General features: G+C 42.5%; 2 protein-coding genes across 5 annotated transcripts; one reads left to right on the top strand and one right to left on the bottom strand.

Moving 5' to 3' along the window:
- Positions 1–1,758: 1,758 nt before the first annotated feature.
- On the top strand, positions 1,759–8,716 carry LOC144071975 (monoacylglycerol lipase ABHD2-like). 4 transcript variants are annotated; one of them, XM_077597517.1, is made up of 9 exons: positions 1,759–2,026; positions 3,226–3,473; positions 4,965–5,140; positions 5,964–6,315; positions 7,155–7,247; positions 7,320–7,421; positions 7,509–7,578; positions 7,653–7,767; positions 8,175–8,716. In XM_077597517.1, exons 2-9 carry the CDS (start codon positions 3,235–3,237, stop codon positions 8,330–8,332), a joined length of 1,305 nt encoding a protein of 434 aa, XP_077453643.1. In that variant the 5' UTR covers positions 1,759–2,026; positions 3,226–3,234; the 3' UTR covers positions 8,333–8,716. The 4 variants fall into 4 exon arrangements, with proteins under 4 accessions (XP_077453643.1, XP_077453641.1, XP_077453640.1 ...); XM_077597515.1 differs by having other exon boundaries at positions 1,761–2,026; positions 3,223–3,473; XM_077597514.1 differs by lacking the exon at positions 1,759–2,026 and adding an exon at positions 2,765–2,842 and having other exon boundaries at positions 7,653–7,737.
- Positions 8,717–8,755: 39 nt separating this feature from the next.
- rlbp1b (retinaldehyde binding protein 1b) lies at positions 8,756–14,638 on the bottom strand. Its single transcript, XM_077597518.1, has 8 exons — positions 14,034–14,638; positions 12,839–12,883; positions 11,449–11,577; positions 11,122–11,326; positions 10,876–11,054; positions 9,682–9,840; positions 9,488–9,598; positions 8,756–9,262 (listed from the first exon to the last, which is right to left on the bottom strand). The coding sequence occupies exons 2-8, from the start codon at positions 12,848–12,850 to the stop codon at positions 9,134–9,136; spliced, it is 924 nt and encodes a 307-aa protein (XP_077453644.1). The 5' UTR covers positions 12,851–12,883; positions 14,034–14,638; the 3' UTR covers positions 8,756–9,133.
- Positions 14,639–14,990: the final 352 nt, after the last annotated feature.

The following is a 14,990-nucleotide window of genomic DNA, read 5'->3' as shown; positions in this document are numbered from 1 at the left end:
TAAAACTGAATTAAGTTAAGTCCTGTGAGTAGAGGCTTTGGGATTGGATTTCAAGCACCCCCCAAAAATAAATATAGGCATTGTTACTTGTGATCTAGTCCAAACAAACTTTCATAAGATCAGCCATTTTGTTGCTGGTTCACTGGGTCCAAGTGATTGCTCAAAAGTGGATTGACAAGTGGACTGAAATGTTTATATGCAACTGGGCCATTTGTTTTTGTAGAGTTGGTCAACATGTGGAAAATATTACAACAATAATACTAATATATTTTAGCTATTGTTTAGAAAATGCATTCACTTATTAATGAAGAAACTTTTGCATCTGCTTTATTGTATCACAGTAACTATTACTGTTGGCATAGCAACATCACAACTTTTTTGGACTATTATTTGTGGTTCCGTGCCTCTTCTTTTGTGGTTTATATGAGGACATATAGTATGTCTCACAACACTAGTAGTTGTGTAAACGTCATCGTCAATGCTTCTGTAACCTAGTAACTAGAAACTCTCATTTGACTGCTCAAAAAAATAATAATAAAAAAAAATAAACAGATGATGGCATCACTTTTTTTGTTTGTCAAAACATTTCATTAAAATGATCTACATTGTGCTTGGCTTGGACAAAATGTAACTCCCTGCTTTTACATAGAGGTGATTAGCTTTACATCCAACAAGTTATTACCTAGAAAGTGAAGAGCTAGACAAAAAAAGGTTCCTTAACAAGTGATTTACTTTGAAGCCAGGGTTAAATCTTCATATTTAAAGGGGAAAAAAATATGTTGCGCCGCAAATCCAAGAAGACAGAACTCTGTTTGATCTTAATCCTCAAATGGGAGTGTAATCCCTTCAACCTAAAACCTTTTGACACTGCTTAAAAGGAACACTGCTGGTTTCCACACAATTTTTCCCACATTATTTAGATTCATCACTTGGTTTTATTAACTGCATCTGAGTTAACTCTTTAGGCCGGTGTTTTAATACATCAGCTATGATTAAAAGCCATAGATGTGAATTTTGTGGCCTATATGACCCAAAATGTGAGATCCACATAATTCATATATGAATGTCAGGTCTTTGTGTGGTTAAATAGTAGTTCTTAAGTTACATAAAAATAATCACAGAAAGGGTTAATAAATATATTAATTAGTAAACCTACTCTGGTTCCAATCAATTGTTCTCAATGGCCCAAACATTTAAATAATGGATGTACAGGAGAGAATGACAAGTAGAAAACAAATAACCAAAAAAGTAATACACGTACTATTGTATATTATGGTTGCGTGCACCAATAGTTTAGCTCCCTCTTGCGGTGACTTGTTGGAACTCACAATTTAGCGAATATCAGTACTATATTTTTGTTATAATCACGAGGTACATTAAGTACGGTTACACACGTTTTTTCTGATCTTGATGCGTATTTACTGCATGCCTGCTAAATTCCTACCCAGAATACTTTTTCGGGCTTCGTAAGTCCAAAAGCGTCGTCCCAATAGCTCAATAAAGCCTTTTCATTAAAATAACTCTATTAAACCACAGCACCTAAACTCACCTTGAACTATTAAGAAATTCGTACATTTTTACGTTGCATTTATGTACCGTGGGAGATTCCAAGAAAGCGGGCAAATCGAGTTAAACTTTTTTTTGTAGAATCCCATTGAATGAAAGTAGCCCCCGTGATTCAAAGGAGCCGGGGTGTGGTGGCAAACAATCGTCATCGTTTGACATATTTTGCAGTTTAGCTACAAGCGTGGGCGGAGGAAACACGGAGCTCGGAGCTCGGAGTTTTTTTACAGGGGGGAGTGAACGCATCCGGAGCTGCTCACTCGCTGCGGGCTGTAAACACTAACAAGTACTAGTCCGGTTCGACGGGACAGACGGTTACAAAACCGGATCAAATATGCCTACTTCTCTAAAATCAAGTGTTTTGTGACGGGTGGGAAAAGACGACGGGACTCGAACACTTCTCATGTAATTGAAGTACCTTTCGAGTAACCAAGAAGCCGACTGGGAGGGAGACTAGCAACAGGTATTCCACCGCATTTTATTCTAATTTAAACTCTGTGCTGACAGTCTGTGGTTAAAATGATTATTTTAGTACATGAAAGCGTTTCAGTCAGCAAAGGCAGAAACAACAAAAGTCTCTTAATTTTAACGTGCATTTCCTCATTCGTAACGCTCCATGATGTCAGTGTTCATAAATTATTTACAATTCTAGAAAATGAGGAATAATCTACCCTCGGCTTTAATCTATTTACAATTTTCAACTGTCAACTTTCAAAAGAAATATAAAGTGTCTGTTAACTGAAGATGAATTATTCTATCATTTAAAAAGTTTGTCTCAGGACTACCAAATGTACTTTTTTTCCCAAAAGTTATGTAAAATGAAGCTTAAAATAAACATGAAAGATAAAAAAAAATAACACGCCACTAAATGTAGTCACATTACAAAGGTGTACATTAGTGGTGCATTTTTTCCCCTCACGATTGCGACGCCCAGCTGTGTAGAATCGGCCGATATTGTGCCGATAATATGTTCATATGAAAAGAAAATACACCCATCTACAATTACTGCATACTCACTTGACTTGAAAGTAATTTTTAATTATGACTTGAGGACAATAGATGTTCAATCCATTTAAGGCGTGAGGCTGGCATCGCTTCAAACGGGTTTGGTTGTTTACTAGTGATTAACTAATATGTGGGAGGCCATCTTAGCCAGGGGAAGAAGAAATTGAATTTTTTTTGGGGGGGGGGCTGTTGGTTGCCAATTGTGGCTTGTATGAGGGAGGCACTTGTTGTGCAGTGTGGAGACTTTAACAGGATAAACTCCAAAGTCATGTGGGTGGGTAGCTCCTGATTTAATAAGAGAAAAATCTGGCCCGAGTAGTATTAACCGTATTTACTCGATAATATAATGCGACCGAGACGCCATAACTTGGACGGTTCTGACCCAAACAAGCCGAGAGCGACAGCTTTTTTATTTAAAAATGTTTTATTTAAATTTTCAAATGCTTTATATTTTTATGCAATTTTTCTAATTGTTTTTATTTAGATTTTTGGGGGGATTTTTATTTATTTTAATTTTGGTATATTTTCTATTTATTTTTCTATAATTTTTATAATGATTAGTTTTTTTTTTCCAATTTTTGGGCCAAAACTTAAATGGCCCCGCCCAAATGTGATCCAGATCCTTTAAGTGAAGAGTTTTACTTTGTACTTTAGCAGACGTCCGCCATGGCCTCGCTTCCGGCCGGCGACGGAGGCGAAGTCGGCGACGTCGGTGACCTTGGCGACCTCTGCTCGGAGCTGCCGGCCATGTTTGACGGCGTGAAGATGGCGGCGGTGGCCGCCGTCCTCTACGTCATCGTGCGCTGCCTCAACCTGAAGAGCCCGCCCTCGCCGCCGGAGGTCAGCCACCAGGACACGCCCCTTTCCCGCTACCTGCTGAAAAGCTGCCCCCTGTTGACCAAAGAGTGAGTGAAAAAACAAGATCATTGCCCTGACCCTGTGGAAAAACAAACAAACTTTATTGACACATAATACACCCACATGCCTATCTCACTGAACCGCTTTGTCCAGGGGGTGCTGGAGCCTATCCCAGCTGACTTTGGGCCAGAGGCGGGGGACACCCAGAATTGGTGGCCAGCCAATCGCAGGGCACTAGAAGACAAACTGTTCATGCTCAGACTCATACCTAGTGGCAATTTCAAGTGTCCAAACAGCCTACCATGCATGTCTTAGGAATGTGGGAGGAAATCGGGGTACCCGGAGAAAACCCGTGTGCGGTCGATTGGTCGCCGGTCTTTTGGTCGCCGTCTTTTGGTCGCCGGTCTTTTGGTCGCCGGTCTTTTGGTCGCCCCGACCGTGACAACAGGCGACCAAAAGACCGGCGACCAAAAGACCGGCGACCAAAAGACCGGCGACCAAAAGACCGGCGACCAAAAGACCAACGACCAAAAGACCGGCGACAAAACAAGGTAAAACAACACGGTCTACGCATCAATAAAAGCCAACAATGGCCATGAGCAGTTTCACTGATCCGACGTGCGAGTGTATAAGTTTGTATGTACATGCGTTGTCCCTTTAAGAAGTTACGTCCGTCAGGGTCTTAACAAGTTCTACAAAAAACAATAAAAGTCCGGGAAATTTGGAGCTTTTCTTTAGCCTAATAATTACTAGGGCATTAAGTATGACTAAATAGTAATTCACAGTTTGTAAACTCGTAAACGGAACTAACAAATTTAAATTAACTTGGATTAATATATACAGACACTCAAACATACGTTTAATGTAACTTTACACAAAACTGAATTCTAATTTTGTTGTAATCTTTTGTTACCTTCGTTTTCCGGATTGGCGGTTTGCCACGCCTCCGCCCTCACGTTCGCTATCGATGGACTGTTTGCTGTGGTATTGCCTTCAAAATATTCCCAAAATGATGCACACAAATGTCCTCACAATAGGATAACGCACGACCACTTGCCAACGAGAAATAGTCTTTAAGGAACGATCGCGGGACCTTCTTTCCTTTGAAAGAATAACAGGAAATGACATAGCTGAGCTTCCCACGTATTGATTGTGGGTAATGAAGTTTTATTCTGAGAAAGGTTGCCATTGCCTATGGGTGTTGTGTGCAGGAGTATACTTCATTACCCAGAAAGCCCTCTTTTTGCATGCGCGTTGTGCGTTTCCTGGTCCTAGGAGGAACTCGTCTGAATTAATCGTTCCGTGCTCGAAAATATTGTTATACACGAAAGATATGCAAAAAAAAATGCCATGGCCACCTGGCTTGGTCGCATCACGAAATTTTGACCGCATCACGGGCGAATTATTCGATCGAAATTTCCCCCGTAAGACGAGCATTTTGTATGACGAGCGGTCGTATGACGAGGTACCACTGTATTTTGACTTGGAGGGTCAGCAGCGACTACGCCCGAGTAACCGTTGCCCTCCCTCCTCGGCAGATACGTCCCACCCCTGCTGTGGGGGAAGAGCGGCCACATCCAGACGGCGCTCTACGGGAAGGTGGGCCGCGTGCGAGCGCCCACGCCCCGCGGCCTCCGCAAGCTCCTCCCCATGCCCGACGGGGCCACGGCCAGCTTTGACCTCTTCGAGCCGCTGGGGCGCCATCGCACAGGAGGTCACGCATATCAACTTTCTATTGGTCTTATTTATATTTTACATATATTTCTTATTTTTTTTATATTTTTTTATATTTCTTTCATTGACATATCCTGATAAAAAACAGTCATATTTATCTTAATGTGATTAGTTCATTCAAAAAGTATGTTTTTGAAAAAATCTTTTCAATTACATCAATAATATTTTTTTAAGTTTAAAAAATGTCAACGCTTTGTTTTTTTTGGTAACTTTCTAAAATCACTACATATTTTATTTTGTTGGATTTATAATTTTTCCATTCAAATTTATCAGGATATGTGTCAAACATCACGAGAAATTTCATTTAAAAATATTTAACATAAACATTTTAAAAACCACACCCAAAACTGTAGAAAAAGTACACAAATTTGAAATATGTCTACCTTGATTGACATGTGATTGGAATGCGTTGATTGAAATAACATTAGTGTCCAACTCAACATAAGATCATGATTAAAAAGTACTGGGAAAACTAAGTTAAAATAATAATAATCTCAAAATGGACCAAAATTCTTTCTTTAAATTATTTTTAAAAAAATCATAAGATTCTTTTGTGAAAACCACAAAAAAATGCACCTCTGTTAAAAAAAATGTCAAACTTGATTGACATACGTTGAAATTGAACGAAAAAGTGCTCATTCAATTACAACGAGCCAATCAAATTTCCCTTTTTGCACTAATAAATGACCTAAAAAAAAAAAAAATCCAAAAACACGACAAACATTTGCGCATTTGCGTTCCCAATCACGGTGTTTTCTCATCCTGTTTATCACAAGTGCCCGCCTACCCTTGCGTTTCCCCAGACGACATCACCATGGCCATCTGCCCCGGCTTCGGGAACCACAGCGAGCAAAACTACATCCGCACCTTCGTGGATCACTCCCAGCGGCAGGGCTACCGTTGCGCCGTGCTCAACCACCTGGGAGCCTTGCCCGACATGGAGCTCACCTCGCCGCGCATGTTTACCTACGGTTGCACGTGGGAGTTCGCCGCCATGGCCAGCTACGTCAAGCAAGCGCTCCCCCGCACGTTGCTGGTGGTGGTGGGCTTCAGCTTGGGTGGCAACATCGCCTGTAAATTCCTGGGAGAGAATCCGGCCAATCAGGAGCGGGTGCTGTGCTGCGTCAGCGTCTGCCAGGGCTACAACGCGCTCAGGTTAGCGTTAGCGCTTTTAGCGCCGTCGTTAACCAATTTTCTCGCATATAAGCCGTATTTGTTACTCAAAAAAATAATGGTTACGGCTTATATGCACACAATACTCTTTTTCACCAGTAAATGTCGGCAAAGTAACATTTACTATTTGTTGGTTATTTTCTGTTTTGCAGTAAGAAAACAACTATTACTGGATGAATTAATTACTTAAGATATTCAGAAAGATACTCGGACGATTCGCCGAAAGACGTTTGGCCGACGGACGGTTCGCCAAACGGACGTTTCGCCGAAACGGGATTCGCGAACTCGCCCCGCCCCTGGATCGTGTGTGTACATGGCTACTACTTTAAACGCAAGGATAAAATCAAAAATAAAAAAAAATGGCAGTACATTGTAGTGTAGTACATACTTGTATTTAGAAATATGTCCAGCGGGGGGCAGTACATGCCCTTGTTATTCTTAAATAAATGTTATCTGTAACGGGCCGTATATGGCCCGCGGGCCGAGGTTGAAAAACATGTACACACACGATCCGGGGGGGGGGGGGGGGGGGCGAGCGCGCGAATCCCGTTTCGGCGAAACGTCCGTTCGGCGAACTGTCCGGCGGCCAAACGTCTTTCGGCGAATCGTCCGGTCACGATTCAGAAATAGCACGTGCGATGATTTTTCTTAAGATTTTCCCAAGTAACACATTTGTACTCCCTATTAAAACCATGAATATGGAGGTGAAAATTGGGAATCAGGGATCAGCTTATACGCGAGAAATTGTAATATTCAACCATTTTAAGGCAATTTTAAGGGGCTTTTATGTCAGTAAATATGGTACATTTTGGTGTCTTTAGGGCGCAAGAAACTTTACTCCAGTGGGACCAATGCCGGCGACTATACAACTTCTTATTGGCTGAAAGACTCAAGAAGCTCATCCTGTCGCACAGGTGGGGTGGACAAATCTTTTTGATTTGGCGTCGGTTTTTTTAGCGCGTGACCGTGCGCCCGCCACGCGGCAGGGCCAGCTTGCTCGGCGAGACGTCCGGCAACATCAGCGACGGTGACCTGATCCGATTGGGCGCCGCCACGTCGCTCTCGCAGATTGACGACAGCATCATGAGGTGACTGGGAAAATCAGATGATGATAATATCCAATCCGTTTTGGACTGGGAGGGGCAAATTTGACCGCTGCGTTTTGTCCCGCGCAGGAAGTTCCACGGGCACGGCTCCCTGGAAGAGTACTACCAGCAGGAGAGCTGCGTGCGCTACATGCACAAGGTGAGTGGTGGCGCCGTCCCTCTTTTTCCAGCCGAGATGGTCGGCTCACCCCCGCCCGACGTGACCTCGCCTAGGTGACCGTGCCGCTGCTCCTGATGAATTCTTCCGACGACCCGCTGGTCCATCGCTCCCTGCTGGCCATCCCACGATCGCTCTCAGGTGTTTACGCTCGGCTCCTTGTGTCACCCGGTAATGTTTCCCCCGGTACATGGTCGATTGGTCGCCGGTGTTTTGGTCGCTGATCTTTTGGTCGCCCGGAATGTTATTGATAATTACCATTTAAATCGTTGCTCAAATTCCCTAAATACAAACTGCGAATGAATATTTAGTCATACTTAATGCCCTATTAATTATTAGGCTAAAGAAAAACTCCAAATTTTCCAGACTTTTGTTGTTTTTTGTTGGAGAACTTGTTAAGACCCTGACTGAACTGACGTAGCTTCTTAAAGGGACAACGCATGTACATACAAACTCTTATACATACCAACATTGTCACGAGAAGCCTGTTTGACTAAGCGGTTTTTCATTGTGGAACTTGATCTTCGAGCTTCATATTTAATTCAAGTTCACGTTTTTTTGTTTGTTTGGAATTCCAGAGAAGATGCCCAACGTGATCTTCGCCCTGACTCAACATGGCGGCCATCTGGGCTTCTTCGAGGGAGACGTGCTGTTCCCTCAGCCTCTCACGTGGATGGACAAAGTCGTGGTGGAGTTCGCCGACGCCATCTGCCGCTGGCAGACGCGTGCCGACTAGCCGGTCGTCACCTGACCTCAGTCTACGCTTCATTTCAGATGATGTCATATTCTAAAACTGGAAGTCTCCTAAAACGAGGTCCGGAAGACCTCAGGGGTCCTTCTCGGTCCCACTTGACTTTTTCGAGACTCGAGCTCACGTGTATTTTGACTATGAATGCATCGTCCTCAATTGTTTTCGTGTCCTGAAATGATGTTTACAGAGATTTGTGACGTTTTGACAAAAAATGAAGTGGCCCAAAAACTACTTGAGTACTCTGGAAACTGAATTGGGTATGACGGTACTTGTTGCAGATTTCTACTATGCACTTTAGGCTCTTGGCACCACTGTTTTGACTTTTTGAGCAATTTAACGGGATTCACAATAAAGTGCCTTCACTGGAAACTTTGGTCTATTATTAACTCATTAGTAACTCATTGCAAGTTGACTTTTATATACACTTTATTGTACAATCAATTGACAGCACAATGAGGAAAGTTCATGGTTGTAAACAGGGCAAAGTGGGATGGGTGAGGGAGGGACGGATTTGTTGCTTTAAAAGACACTTTAGAAGGTCGGCGGGGGTCCAAACAAAGTCCAAGATTGGGTCAAATTGAGAAAACAAATCTTCCGAAATGGAAATAAATGAAAATTAGAGTAGAGGGTAGCCATTTTGTTTCAAAGCAGCCATGTTTCGGGTCTAATTTTGTTTGAATTTCATGCCGTTTTCCTTGAACTTGACGTAAAAATTAGTTGGGCTTTGTCAGGACCACCCCCCCAAAAACCATCCTCTCATCAGGTGGAATGTAAACATGACCTTTTTTAGTCAAAGAGCTTTGTCGCCGTAGCTTTGCCATCGTATTTGGGCGCTTTGCCGTCGAATTCGGCGGGGAGGATGTCGGCGTCGAACTCCTTGTAGTAGTTTTCCAGCTCGTCGCCGTGCACAAACACCTGAGTAGAAGACAATTTCAAAATGTATATTCATTAAAGAGAGAAATATTCATTTGTAATATTTGAGCTAAAAGGTCAATTCTACTTAAAACTATGAATAACTGAGTTTGTCACTAGTGGACATCCAATCCACTAGAACTTTTCAAGTTGAAATGGATTGTTGACGTCTAAGACGTCAATGGCAGCAATTGTGTTAAAAAGGAGGTTTTGTTTTTCTCAGAATACCCTCTCCAGAAGCTTGCCCTTCATGAGTGGCTTGACCACGTTGTAAGTGGTGGTGAAGTACCACGGCTGGTGGATGAAGTGCACGGCTTTGAAGCGGGCCGGGAACGAGTCCTGCGGGAGAAGACGAACGGACGTACCGTTTAGCTTTGTCTGGCAGGCATCCCCCACGTTACAACACGAGAACTTGATTGCACCTGCAGCATGTCCACCATCTTCTTCAGCTCGGTGGGTTTGATTCCGGACGCCTGCTGCATGGTGAAGCCCTTAAAGTTCTCGATGATGCAGAAACCGTTGATCTGAGTCTCCTCGTTTTCCAGAAGCTTCTCCAGGATGACACAGTAGGCACGGAGGATCTGTTTAAAAGGAGAAACATGCCAGAACAATTTTAAAAATGCTACTGCGACCAGGATGAAAATACGGACACGTACGATATTTGGGTTGCCAGATAAGTGCGCCTCAATCAAGAACCACGCTACATTAGCATAGCATTCACATTCTGGAGAAATTGCATACTGTACGTACATTTACTACTAGTATAGGTAAATGTACTTAAAGTACTAGAACACACAAGTACACATACATGTAGTACAAGTACACAGAAGCACACGTACTTGTATTATTAGTATACATATTTGTAGTAAAACTACACACGTATGTAGTACTAGTACAGACAAGTATAGGTGCTTTTAGTACTAGTACAGAGATGTAGTACTAGTACACACAAGTTAAAGTATTTTGAATTCTAGATACTTGCAGTACAATTATATACAAATACACACTTTTAGTACTAGTATACACAGTTTACTTGTTTGTGGTACAAGTACATTTACTAGTATAAGTAAATGTACATAAATGACTAGTACACACAAGCACACGTACTTGTAGTACAAGTACACACAAGCACACGTACTTGTAGTACAAGTACACAAAAGCACACGTACTTGTAGTACAAGTACACAAAAGCACACGTACTTGTAGTACAAGTATACAAAAGCACACGTACTTGTAGTACAAGTACACAAAAGCACACATACTTGTAGTACAAGTACACAAAAGCACACGTACTTGTAGTACAAGTACACAAAAGCACACATACTTGTAGTACAAGTACACAAAAGCACACATACTTGTAGTACAATTATGTACAAATACACATACTTTTAGTAGTAGTATACGCAGTTTACTTGTGTTTGTGGTACAAGTACATTTACTAGTATAGGTAAATGGACTTAAATTACTAGTACACATACCTGTAGTACAAGTACACAGAAGCACATGTACTTGTAATACTAGTCCACCTCTGTGTAGTACCAGTACACACAAGTACAATGCTCTTAGTACTAGCACACACATTAAAGTATTTTGTAGCTAGTTGTAGGACAGAGCACCTCGTCGAAGGTGATCTCCTCGTAGTCCCAGTTCTCGATGTTGAAGAGAAGGACCACGCGGCCGTATTTGTCCCGGCTCTGGAGGATTCCCGGGTAGCCCGCCTCGATGGTGCTGCGCACCGCCTCGGGCGTCAGGTTCTCGAACAGTTCGGGGTACTCCTTCCTGAAGCGCACGTAGCCTCCGGGAGGAAAGTCCCCGTTAGGATCCCCGGTTAGGATTCGCCGCCGGCGTCGCCGTCCGTTTACCCTTCATCAGCTCGAAGGATCTGGGAACGTCGTACTTCCGAGCCCGGATGAAGCGCACCAGCAGGCTGTCCGGCTTCTCCCCGAACGTCTCCAACACCCCCTTGGCCAGCTCGTCTCCGCCGTCCGCCTTCTCCTTCATGGTCCCCCGCAGCTCCTTGACGGCGGACGTCCGCTTCTCGTCCGTCTCGTTCAGCTCGTCCTTGGCCTTGTTGGGACGAATTAGCGCGAGGGACGACCGGACAAAGACGGAAAAAAAGAAAATTAATGAGTGGTGGCGTTATCGCAAAGAAAAGGCGGGCCTGTCGCCGGATTAAATCGGGCGCTTACCTTTTGCCGCGTGTGGTCCGGAAGGCTGGGGCTGGGGCCGAAAACGGGCCCGTGATCCTTGACGGTCAGGCGCTCCAACTTGGCGCGGAGAGCTTGCTCCTCCTCGGACACCACGCGGTAAGTTCCACTCTAAGGACGGGTGGGAAAGTGGGAAAGACCCTGAAGTGTTCATAGAAATTCAAAATTCCAATAGTTTTTTTTCTTCAATTTTTTCTATTTTCTCCCTCGGCCTCGCAGTTTTGGGGTCGTTGGTTTGAACCCGGGTCGGTCCACCCGTGTGGAGCTAGCATGTTTGCTTCAACCGGGCTCGTGTGGGTTTTCTCCAGGTACTCTGGTTTCCGCCCGCATTCCAAAAACATGCTAGGCTAGCTGGTTGAACACGCTAAAGTTCCCCTAGCTATGAGAGGTTGTCCTTTTGTCTCCTTGCGCCCTGCGATTGGCTGGCCAACAATGATGGGGGTGTCCCCCACCTCGTGCCTGAAGTCAGATGGGATAGGCTCCAACACCCCTCAGAAAATGAACCTAGAGGGCATCTTTAAACTCACGTGTGTCAAAGTGGCGGCCCGGGGGCCAAATCTGGCCCGCCGCATCATTTTGTGTGGCCCGGGAAAGTAAATCATGAGTGCCGATTTTCTGTTTTAGTATCAAATTAAAATGAAGAGTATAGATGTATACTAAATTTCCTCATTTTCCCCCTTTTAAATCAATAATTGTCATTTTTTAATCCATTTTTTTCTGTTTTTAGTTCAAAATAATTTTATAAAATCCAAAAATATATATATAAAAAAAAGCTAAAATAAACATTGTTTTAGATCTATAAAAAAACTGAATATTCAGGGATTTTAATCCAGTTCTTTTAATCCAATTATACAAAAAAATATCTAAATATTATATCTAAAATGGTCCGGCCCACGTGAAATCAAGTTGACGTTAAAGCGGCCCACGAACCAACCCGAGTCCGACACCCCTGTTTTAACTCCTTGGCTGCCATGGACATCCAATCCATTTATATTGTCTTTTTTAAATGTACGCAATGAAAAAGTTGAATTAATTATGTACAAACATCAATTTATGGGCCACGGCTCCTCAAAACTGGAACAACAACTTTTTGTTGTACATCTGGATCCTTATTTTAAATGTTTCTATGGCACAAAAGCTCTTGTGTAGTGGTCACTCAAGTCCTTCACAATAGGTTTTTTTTGGTGGTGGGGGCTGTTTATAAAAGGAACTAATCCACATGAGAGCCAGCGTTAATCAATAAGGCCTCAGTTTTGCTTTAATCTGCCTCACATGAGCGCCGTCAAACCCGCGATTATGGCCACATTTAACAATGAGATCATTTTGTTTTGTTTTTTTTCCTTGGGACGCCATTTTGGTGGCATGTACTCACAACGACAGCCATGTTGGTTGATTGTCACACTTGGGTCGATGTAGCCTGCAAAACAAAAGAAAAACATTATCTGGAAGTGTAATATTGTATTGTGACTGTTTTTATATTCTTGTTTTTTTTTCTGGTTTTGGTGTTTTTTAGGGGTGTTCATTCGCCAATCAAAACGGGTTGGACGTCTTGCGCCGTCAACGGTGCCGAAACATGATCATTAAATTAAACGAATCCAGCTTTGTTTGGCGATCAGAGGGCGGGGCTAAATTTAGTTGACACATTATTTGGCAGGGAGATTTGAGGTCGACTCTTACATAAGATGAATGATTTGGATTGGATGAAACAATCGACAGAAAAACGATGAAAATACATGTGTCAATTATTTGTAAAAATCAAACCTATCAGGTTTATTTTTTTTCGTTGGCCATGAATAGCTATAAATAAAGATAATGCAGACTTATGTTGAAATTACTGTTGATTGTTTTTTCATGTTTGAGTCAGACTATTTTATGCTCCTTTTGGTTTAAAGAAATATTTTTCTGTTGTATTTTCGTTTAGATTCTTAAAAAATGTCACAAAAAAAGACATGTTGCAAGGGTTGGAAACAATAATATGTATATTAAAATAATACGTACATAAAACTATAGTACCATGTGTTTTTGTCTCAACAATTATAAACACAATCAACTCAAAATGCTTTTTGCTTTCAAAATAAAACCCAAACAATATTATGTATACTATATAAACCAAACATCTACTGTAGCACTACATGGATTTTCATCTTTAAAATGAATGATATTAACATTTTAAAACATAATCAAGTCCAAATGCTTATTGATTTCAAAATAAAACAATATGAATAACACGTATATAAAACAAAGCTCTACTATTGCACTATCCGTAATTCTGCTTTTTAAGTTAACATTGAAAGACACACCTTGTAATAATCGACTCAAATTTCTTCTTGATTTCAAAATAAAACACGCCTCAATGCCATTGAGTGGAAAAACACCATTTGCGGCAACCACATGGACCACCATCGACGTCCAAAACGAGGTTTGAAGGTCAACGATTTTTGGGAGCAATATTGTGCAATGAATCGAACCAAAAAGTACGATCAAAAAAAAATCTAACAGTTAAAAAATACATAACAGCATAAACAGTAGGATTGGAAAAGGATGCAGAGTGGGAGGAGTCGTCCTACCTGCTCGCAGCGGCGTCGGTCGTCAGTCGGGCGTCCGTGTGGGGCGAGCTGTGACTTTTGTAGCGTGGGGATTAGTGGCGTCACCGCAGATTAATCAGCCACACGTTTTTTCCCCATCTAGATTGTAGTGGATGGATCAGAACTGTGACGTAATGTTAAGGTTACAGTTGCGCTTGTGCTCGGGATTGGATGGCATTCTTTCAAAACTTGTCAAAAGTGAGCATTGTGACTGAAACGTGTTGCGTCTTGAGTTCATGGGTGTCAACTTAGCCAATTAGATCTCGTGTGGGCCGGACTACTTTATTTTGGGACCACAAGTTTGCTTACTGGCCGCCATTGACGCCGCAGGACGTCCCGTGATTGAGGATAGGAAATGAAGTGATGTACAGTAGTAGTGATCACACAACTGCGGCACCCTTGGCGAAAAAATGAAACATTTAATCCTGTACGTACAGTAAGAATGAGCTACATAGAGCCTCTCAGGCAGAACAAAACCGCGGGCCGGAATGGACCTCCACGTGGGCCACTTCCGGCCCACTTGCCTCACCTTTGACACCACTGTTCCAGTAGCTGAAAACTTCAAGCAATAAGTCTTGTATATATCATACCTGTCAACCTCTGCCGATAACTGCCCTTATAAATGATTATGATTCCCCTTACAAACCCACCAAAAACCTTACAAACACCGTACGACTCGTAAGGTTTTTGGGGGGTTTGTAAGGGGAATCATAATCATTTATAAGGGCAGTTATCGGCAGAGGTTGACAGGTATGATATATGGAAAACAAATAGAATGATCTTTGCAAAGATAACGGCTTGGCTTTCTCAACTATACAAGTGAGGTCCATTCGGTCCTCCCGATCGAAAGGGATCGGTCGTCTCGCGCCGTCAATAACGGCTAATGACTGGGTATTTTTTTTTAGAGAACGAAGGGGTTTTGGGCCTCAGCTGCACAGA

Source organism: Stigmatopora argus, chromosome 3 (assembly GCF_051989625.1).
Source record: "Stigmatopora argus isolate UIUO_Sarg chromosome 3, RoL_Sarg_1.0, whole genome shotgun sequence".
Lineage (NCBI taxonomy): Eukaryota > Metazoa > Chordata > Actinopteri > Syngnathiformes > Syngnathidae > Stigmatopora > Stigmatopora argus.
Note: the sequence above shows the minus strand (reverse complement) of the source record. Positions and strands in the feature narration are given on the sequence as shown.